Genomic DNA, 9,695 nt, shown 5'->3' with positions numbered 1-9,695 from the left:
GCTTTCAAGGGAAAGTCTCGGGCTTATCCCTTGCTGCTCTTCTGGACATTGTCCGATTTCTCAGAGGGGCGCTTTGGCTCCGTCCTCCCGTGCGGTTGCCTTGTCCGGCCTGGAACCTGGGGCTGGTGTTGAAGGCTCGCCAGCGTTCGACTTTTGAGCCGCTTAAGCGAGCTTCGGAGGAGGATGTGACTCTCAAGACAGTCTTTTTGGTGGCCATGACATCGGCTAGACGTGTATCTGAGCTTCAGGCTACAATTCTCGGAGTCCGGAGTAACGGTACGTACAGTGCCTTCCTTCCTGCCTAAAGTGGTTTCAGCGTTTCACCAGAACCAGCCCATTTTTCTTCCTTCCTTTTCTAGGGAAGACTTTCCGGATTCCTTTGGGCAATTGCATCTTTTGGATGTCCGCAGGGCTCTGTTGCAGTATCTACAGATGTCAAATGACTTCAGGACTTCTGATCACCTTTTTGTATTGCTGACAGGTCCTCGACGCGGGTGTCCGGCGTCTAAGGCCACTATAGCCCGTTGGCTCAGGGAAGTCATTTTTCTGCGTATCTGCTTTCAGGACGGTCTCCGCCTGAAGCGTCTAAGGCGCATTCCATGAGGGCGATGTCTTCCTCGTGGGCTGAAACTGGTGCACTTTCTCTTCAAGAGATCTGTTGTGCGGCTACTTGGGCTTCTCAGCTTTCCTTTTTCCAGCATTACAGGCTGGATGTTGCAGCGAAGCAGGACGTGCATTTTGGAGCGCAAGTGCTTACTTGCGGAGTGGCCTGTTCCCACCCTAAGTAGGGAGTGCTTTTGTACATCCCATCAGTTAATGGATTCATCTGCTGCTGATGATAAGGAAGGGAAAATTAGGTTCTTACCTTGGTAATTTTCTTTCCTTTAGTCACAGCAGATGAATCCATGATCCCTATCTGTCTGACTTTGTTTTTTGTTCAGATCTTTCATGCAGATATTGTATCGCATTGGGAGAAGTTGAAAACCAGTTTTCAGAATTTCTACATGCTGTTCTATTACAGGAGGTTGAAATTGTCCCTCCTTTGTGTGGTTATTGCTCCAGTTCTGGGGCGTTTGTTCGCTATGAGGAAAGTTTATGTTATTCTACCTTTATGATTCACTCTCCTTTGGAAATTTCAAATACTGAAGGCAGAAGGGGCTAGCCGTCCAAGGGTCACTGTGGTTTTTCAGTGTTCTCTATCTCCACCTGCTGGTAGGCAGTTAATGGATCATCTGCTGACTAAAGGAAAGAAAATTACCAAGCTAAGAACCAAATTTTCCCTTTCAGCTACCAGCTTCTAAGTTTTGGGGCTGGCTCCTAGATTCAGTGAAATTTTGTGGAGGCCTGCCATAAGCTCTATAAATGGTTGAACAGGGCACTTTTTTTCCCATGTGTTTATTGTAACACATACCTGAACAGATGCCATTCAGAGCGTCAAACAACAGAGACATATATATATAAAATAGCCCAAGCAATGGTCTCCATTCATTTCCAATGAACCTATTTCTTTGTTCGATAAATATATAGAATACTGTACAGTTTTAACTTAATATAAAATATAGACTCTGAAAAGTTATTTGCAGCAAATAAGTTCAAGAGTTTTTGACCTATTAAAAAAAAATTCTCCAAAGGTGTAAAGTTAACAAAGTAAGCAAATATTTATAGAGTTGTTCTGTTCATGAAACCTAGGATCAATTTTTTTGAGTATTTTTGTTTGCTTTTTTACAGTGCACTCATAAAAGTCTTCTTTGCCTTCAGCAAGTTCAGAAAGTGAAAAAGGAGTTGGTTGAGGTAAAAGAGAATGTAAAAGGCATGACAGCATAATTCTATCTGTTCTCGTTTCTGTTTCTTCTGGAGTGAATCAGTGACAGTAGCCATGAGTTTATTCTTCAGTATATTTTTGTTTTTCCATGTTCTCCATCACCTCTGGGTATTTTGGCATACTTTCTTGACGTACTGTTTGACTTTCCACCGCACAAAATTAAAGTAGTATAGAAAAAAATCCTTCATTGTTTGGACGTATGTTGTGGCTTGTGCAAGATCTGATGTTCTCATTGTTTCTCCCTGCTGGAAAGAAAATGGCAGATAGTGAGTTCAAAGTCAGAAAGCCTTTTTCACTGTATTTTCTGCCTAATTTCCTCTGCTATCCTAAAAGCAGCTATATTTGAAAAAAATTCTCACAGCCTATATCATACTCACTAAAGTGACTATGATCTTACTTGGTTGATCTTTGCAATGATGTATCAAGGGCAAGTTGGACTGTAAGTAGCCATAGTAGTGTATCTCACTAGCTTTCTTCGAAGCTAATTTGCATATTTTTGACAGGTGAGCATGCCCACTTCTGGTCCTGCAGCCAATCAGAATCAAGGATATGCCCAAGCCCCACTGTGCCCCACCTACATCCCACTCACTCATGATGTCACAGGATGTGATGTAGCCATGCCTAAGTCCCACACCTTTTGCATAACCACCCCTAACCCTGCCTTATTTGCATAACTCAGCCCCAAGTCCCACCCTTTTTGGGACAGAGACAGCTGTAGGAGATTGTGTCCTGGTTTCTCTCAGCTTTACAGCAAGCAAGCAAGCAGGCTGTGCAGGAAAAAAAAGTTTTGTGTGAGAGAATCCACACACCCCCTCCCTTTCCCCCTCCAGACAGTTGTATGAGATCATGCAAGCTGTTTCCTCTCTGTGCTTTTTCAGAGCTGGGAAAAAAAGTTACAGATAAGCAAACTTTTTTTAAAAAATTTTATTTTCTTTTAGCAGTGTTCACCTAGGAAACAGACAAGTTTTTTTAAAAAGTTGAGTACAGCTCCAGTAAAAGAAATAGCAATGAAAAAAAATCAGCGGCAGAACAGTCAAGTTTTTTTTAAAAAGCTAAATGGCAGCACAAATGATTTTTATGCAGGGATTGCTTAGTAGCCTAAGGCAATGTGATAAAATTTAGATTCAAAACCATTTTATTATACACAACCCTTTGAATTTTTTTAAGTTCATGAGATTCAACAGGCCATCGGGCCTTCTTTCTGACTCTCCCTTTTTGCTGAATGAATATCTTAGTTCATTTGGTGGCACCCTTAGATTATAATCCATAACTAGCTCCTTTAGATTACAAAATTTTATTTTCTTGCTGTTTTCACTGTTGAGTATGCTGCTTTATTTACCTTCAGACAGGTCTCACTGCTGGATAGCCTGTACGTTTTATTTATTTTTATTTGTTACATTTGTACCCCGCACTTTCCCACTCATGGCAGGTTCATTGCGGCTTACATGGGGCAATGGAGGGTTAAGTAACTTGCCCAGTCACACGGAGCTGCCTGTGCCTGAAGTGGGAATCGAACTCAGTTCCCCAGGACCAAAGTCCACCACCCTAACCACTAGGCCACTGAGACAAACTTTGTGATATGCTCCCCTTAGGGATTTTGCGTGTTAATTCACCTAAATAGTCATACAAAGGAGGATCCCACTCACTCTCCTTAAGTACAAAAATCATAGAGTCTGTATCGTGATAAAGACAGCATTCATGTAATGCGTCAAGAATCCTGTAAGCTCTATCCGAGCATGTGCAGTTGTAAAAGAGGCTATGACAATGTTAGTGTTACCCGGTGGTGCTAATATTTTTCATCGCTATTTCTTTTTCTGGAGCTGTACTCAACTTTTTAAAAAACCTTGTCTTTCCTATGTGAACACTGCTAAAAGAAAATAAAAGAATTTTTAAAAAAGAAACAAAAGGCATCACATACAGTACAATCATTAAGTCTCCTGTAATCCACACACAAGCGGGTTGTCCCATCTTTCTTGGGAACAAGAACTACAGGAGAGGCCCAGGGACTGTGAGACTTCTTGATAACACCTAGGGCTAGCACCTCATCAATTTCCTGCTTCATTTGCCTCCCCACCTCAGCAGATATTCAATAGGGACCCTGCTTTAGCAGGTCATGGCCACCCGTGTTTACATTGTGATTAGCCAAATTGGTAAGTCCTGGGTAATACTGCTTCTAACTGCTGTCTCATTGCTCTCCCACTACAATTTGTTGTACAGATCTCTCTGGTAAGGTCTCTGCTAAGAGGTCGGGCATGACCTCACTATCCTAACCCTCTTCTGGTAGACTGCATACAGCTAGCACCATAGCTTTGCTATTTGCATAGGCCTTTAACATATTTACATGAAAAGTACGCTGATTTCTGTCTTGAGAGTCCATAGATGTAACATAGTTTGTATCATTCAGGCACCTTATGACCTTGTAAGGTCCCGCTCAATTAGCTTGAAGTTTATTCTGACAAACTGAGACTAAAACAAGTACCTGCTGGATCTCATAAAACTCTTTATTTCGAGCCTTAAGATCATACCAGGTGTTTTGCTTAGTCTGGGCTGCCTGCAAGTTATTTCTGACAAAGCCTACAAGTTCCTCTAATCTCTGCCACATGTTAACTACATATTCAGTTACAGAGGTGTCAGAATTATCAACTTTCCCCTCCCAATGTTCTCTTATTAGGTCAAGGGGCTCTTTCACCCTCCGGTCATAAAGCAGCTCAAATGGAGAGAATCCTGTAGACTCCTGAGGTACTTCACTGTGTGCAAACAGTAGGTAGGGTAAGTATTTTTCCTTGTCATGGTCTCCTGTTTCCACAAAAGTCTTTAGCATATGCTTTAATGTTCCATTAAATCTCTCCACCAACCCATTAGTTTCAGGGTGATATGGTGTGGTATGTACAGTTCCTTGTCATCAACAGCAGATGAATCCATTAACTGATGGGTTGTATCCGCCTACCAGCAAGTGGAGATAGAGAACCCTGAAAGCACATGGTGTTCCTGGACGCCCAGCCCCCTCTGCCTTCAGTATATCTCTATCTCCCAGCAGGTGTGGACGTCGTCGCTTTCTCAGCTCCTGGATTTCTGCCTGGGGTGGCTCCTGTGCTTTGCCAGTAGAGCGGGAGGGGGGGATGTTGTGGCTGGTGGTGCCCACTTTAAAGGCATACTTGGTTTTCCCTGTCCCTGCCTTACCCCCATTCCCCCTCCTCCCGGAGTTCCTCTGTGGCTGCCTGCCTCTAACTTTCCTCACAGTAAAAAAAAAAAAAAAAAAGAGTCTCGCTTTCTCAGCATGGCGATTTCTGAGGCTTTCTTGCCAATTACCTGGTGGTCTATAAAACAAGACAACGTTTAGGTGGTCAAGCAGGGTAGTCTGCTGAATTCTAACTGAGGCAATTTCAAGTTTTGGTGGTATAGACTCGGCAGTTGTTGTTACAGTGAAGTGAGATCTATAGATTAGTGCTATTCCTCCTCCTCTTTTTTCTTTCCTTGTCCAGTGAGTAATTTTGTAGCCTGGGGGGGGGGGGGGGGGGGCAGAGTTCTAAGATTATGGGGTCTTTGTGATCGTGGATCCAGGTTTCGCTGATGAATAATAGGTCTAAATTATCTGCTGTGATCCAGTCTGTTGTTATTGTTGTTTTGTTGACTACTGATCTGGCATTTATGTATCCCACTGAATTGTTTGGTAGGGGTCCGTGTTTGATGTTGTGTGGATTTTTATTAGTTGTCGTTCCTTTATTTTAGTAGGGCCTTTCTTTCCCTTCTGTTGTGGTTGTCTGCATGTTGGTGATTTTTCGTTATTTGAATTGTTGTCAGTTTGGTAAGGTGTGTTGTATCCGATCAATCTTTGGTGTGTGTGTAGTATGGGTATCATGTTGCTTTCAGTGAGTGGGGTGGTTAGAGTTATATGGATTAGTGTTATGGAATAAATTACTAGTAGCAGTTTGAAGGAATTCATTTTGATTTGGGGTCACTGTGGATTCCTGAGGGCAATGATTCTGGTGGGGGGATGTGCACTAGGTAATCGGTCCTGTCCGGTAGTTTGCAGAAGTAGCCCAAGGCTCGGAGCCACTCCCCCCCCCCCCCGCAGTGTTTGTCAGTCTTGTTCTAACTCAGTTCCGTGGTTATAATAATCTCCGCAGGGGGGTCATCGACCCGAAGATCCAGTGATTGGTACTCTGGAAGTACTAGGGGAGGGATTATTGGAATTGGTGCACCTGAGCGGTGCATAACTCACCATAGTCGCGGGGCTGGCGGTGCACGGTACAAGAGCATCTCGCTTCACCGATAGAGGTAGTTGGAGGTAGAAGTCTGGGGAGATAATTGTTGTGCAGGCTCATCCACGTGGTTCACGCTCCGGGATGGAAGTGGGCCGCCCACCGGCTCCACCGGACGCTACTTGGGAGGGATTGTTTGACCGCTGCGGTGGGCGCGTCTCGCTCGATCGGGAGCGTCCTGCCTGCCCAGACACCGGCGCGTCTTGGTTAGGCCGGGCGATATCTACGCGTTGGTTCCCCGCTTGGGGTCGGGGGGTTGGCAGGCTCTCGTCCAGCGCTTGTCAGCTCGCACTGCCCCCGACTCCTCCACTCGAGAGCCGCACAACGCCTCCCAGATTCTGCTCTCGCTCCACTGGAGTGCCTCCTCCAGACTCGGATTCTCCCACGTGGGTGCGCCTCACGTCGCTCCTGCCCAGCACTGGCCAGTCGCCGGCACGCTTTGGGCCAGCCGGTGCGCTCACCGTCTGGACCTCCGCTTGGCGGGCCGCTGGGATCAAGGGCACTGATCTCCGTTCGGCGATGCTGGGGAGAACGGGCGAGTCAGCTGGGGCCCGGGCAGCGTCGGACCCGAGGCGATAGGGTTCAAGATCAGTGCTTAGGGTCGCTTGGCCCAGGTGCAATTGCCCGTGGGTCTCCCGCTCTCCAAATCCGTCCCCAGTGGGGTCGTCAATCTCGGCGCAGTCTCTGTTCGGTTCCGACCCGGTTCTGGTTCGGATCAGTCGTTGGGCGGTCCTGGGTGGACCTGCTTTTCTGCCGGTCGCCGACCCAGGTTCCGGGAGCTATCCGCTCACTCGACCATCTCCTTGATGGCCATCTTTAAAACATCTATACCGGTATATTTTTTTGTTATTCGACCATACTTAACTTATATTTTCTTTATCAATACTCTGTAATCCCTATTACTAAGTAAGCCGCATTGAACCTGCTTCGAGGGGGAAAGCGCGGACTACAAATGTAATAATAAATAAATATAAATAAATAAATAAATATATTCAGGTACTTTATTTTGTACCTGAGGCAATGGAGGGTTAAGTGACTTGCCCAGAGTCACAAGGAGCTGCAGTGGGAATTGAACTCAGTTCCCCAGGATTAAAGTCCAATGCACTAACCACTACGCTACTCCTCCACTCAAGCAAGGGAAGCCAGGCAGAGGAAGAGCAGACCCAGGTGGGTGGAAGCAAAGCAGTCAAGGAGCCTGGAAGCCAGGCAGAGAGAGAGCAGAGCCAGGTGCATGGAAGCAAAGCAATTAAGGAGCCTGCAGCCAGAGAAGAAATACACACACATGGCTCAGGGCTGTGCCAGTCAAGTGTGCGTGTCGACAGGACCCTGCGCAGCCTGAGGATGCCACTTGTGTTGAGGTAGGGGACATGACAAGCATGTAGATCTGCCGAATCTCAGCTGGTATGGCATCTGGCCCTGCCAACTCACAGGCCTCTACCCATAAGGGGTCTGCTCTCTTCCCGCAGGAGAATTCTGCGCAGGCCAGTCCTGCAGCTTCTCTGCGTTGAGTTCATCCAGTTGCTCTTGTGTTAGGACAGGCATCTCCAGTGCCTGATGGCCGCTGCCAGTCACTGCTAGCACACTGTTGATCTCCTAACACTACTAAAAAATAAAGGAACCCTGTTACTGCTGCACTTGTTCACTGTGCTCTGTGTCTGGAGGTTACAGATAAAAAGACTCTGAACCACTCAGTGGATGGTGACTGTCACGCCACATACTGAGCCTGACAGTCCCACGATGCTGCCACCAAAAAGAAGGACAAAGTCTGTCACGAAATGCCTTGCCACCCGGCTGGGGTTACCCTATAGCCACTTAGAGAGTCTATCTCCAGCACAGCTCAGGTCCGCCTGCACCTGCTCTACACTAGCACCCTCCTCCCACTGACTGGGTCACAACTGCCTCTGGGTGAGTCTCCTCTCAAATTATCCCCAGTGATTTCTAGTTTACTGGGACCACACTCCCGGTGGTCCCAAAGTTCCCGGAAAGCACTCACAGACCCAACACAGACAGCAGAGTCAACCAACTAAACAGGTTTATTGTCACACTGAAATAATGAACAAAAAATGTGCAATCAGCAAATAATAACAGGTAACTGAAATATGAATCAATTATAACACTAACTAAACATCTATATACTGTCTAAACAGTACCTGGGAAGGTCAGGACATATAATTCACTGAGCCTCAGCAAAGAGATCTGTCTCTCTTTCCTCCTGGGCTGAAGCAACAGCCAGCAACAACTGCTGGGTAGTTTCAAACTCCAGGCCAATTAGAGCCCAGTCAATAAGTTTTCAAATATATATACTGCTTCTTGCTTCCTGTTTGTGTCAAACTAAAGAAAAAACACTCAGTTCTCTGTAACAGCTTTACAGCAATTTGACAAATTGAATAGTAGCAAATCTCCTGGACCGGATGGTATTCATCCCAGAGTACTGATAGAATTGAAAAATGAACTGGCGGAACTATTGTTAGTAATATGTAATTTATCTTTAAAATCGGAAGATTGGAGGTTAGCTCATGTAACACTGATATTTAAAAAAGTTTCCAGAGGGGATCTTGGAAATTATTGACCGGTGAGCCTGACGTCGGTGCCAAGCAAAATGGTAGAGACTATTATAAAGAACAAAATTACAGAGCATATTCAAGCGCATGAATTAATGAGTCAAAGCCAACATATTAAATTGAATGGGAATGAGTCTATTAGCTATTCAGCCCCAATTCAGAAGACTAAGGCGAGCACAGCACAAGAACTTGGAAGGCCAGGTCTCAGGAAGCGTAGAAACTGCTGCAGAAGAATGAGCTAACTTAACTAAGGAGATCATCTTCAAAATCTGCACTTTAGTCCACAAAATTATATATGGCGTAGTCCCAGGATACATGATAGACCTCATAGATCTACCAATAAGAAACAGAGTCAGGTTGGCAAGATCATACCTAAACCTACACTATCCAAATTGAAAAGTACTGAAATACAAAACAACTCACGGATCCGGCTTCTCCTACATAAGCGCACAACTATAGAATGGCCTCCCAAAAGCTGTGAAAACAGTCCATGACCACCTGAACTTCAGGAAATCACTAAAAACCAATCTTTTAAAAAGGCCTACCCCAGCGATCTTACGTAAACCTCTTCACCCACAAACACAGCATGCCTAATGATCGTACTGGACAACACACAATCTTCATCCCTTCCGACCCTCCACATATACCTCATTCGATCACTATACAACCTTGTATTTGCTATCAACCAACTGGGCAAATGCCTTGATGGTACTATGTTAGCCACATTGAGCCTGCAAATAGGTGGGAAAATGTGGGATACAAAGGCAACACACAAACAAATAAATAAATAAATAAACATAGATTTAGTGAAGGGAAATCTTGCCTCACCAATCTATACATTTCTTTGAAGGTGTGAACAAACGTGGATAAAGTTAGCCGGTTTATTTATGTATTTATTTGTTACATTTGTACCCCACATTTTCCCACCTATTTGCAGGCTCAGTGTGGCTTACATAGTACCGTAGAGGCTGTTGCCAATTCGGTTGGTGACAGATACAAAGTTATATTGTGATTAGATGAGGTAGGTGTGGATAAGGCATCAGGGGGATC

The 9,695-nt window shown here is 45.1% G+C and overlaps 1 protein-coding gene across 3 annotated transcripts in view; it reads right to left on the bottom strand.

Moving 5' to 3' along the window:
• Positions 1–1,626: 1,626 nt before the first annotated feature.
• Positions 1,627–9,695, bottom strand: part of EPO (erythropoietin) — a 142,852-nt gene continuing 134,783 nt past the window's right edge. For 2 of the 3 annotated variants that reach the window (XM_030187277.1, XM_030187275.1), the window contains exon 5: positions 1,627–2,067. In XM_030187277.1, coding sequence (XP_030043137.1) covers positions 1,921–2,067 — 147 coding nt within the window. In that variant the 3' untranslated portion in view covers positions 1,627–1,920. The remainder of the gene's footprint in view (positions 2,068–9,695) is intronic. The other variant, XM_030187276.1, reaches the window with a different exon arrangement.

This window comes from Microcaecilia unicolor, chromosome 14 (genome assembly GCF_901765095.1).
Source record: "Microcaecilia unicolor chromosome 14, aMicUni1.1, whole genome shotgun sequence".
In the NCBI taxonomy this organism is placed as follows: domain Eukaryota; kingdom Metazoa; phylum Chordata; class Amphibia; order Gymnophiona; family Siphonopidae; genus Microcaecilia; species Microcaecilia unicolor.
The sequence above is the reverse complement of the archived record's forward strand: the minus strand, read 5'-3'. Positions and strand labels throughout refer to the sequence as shown.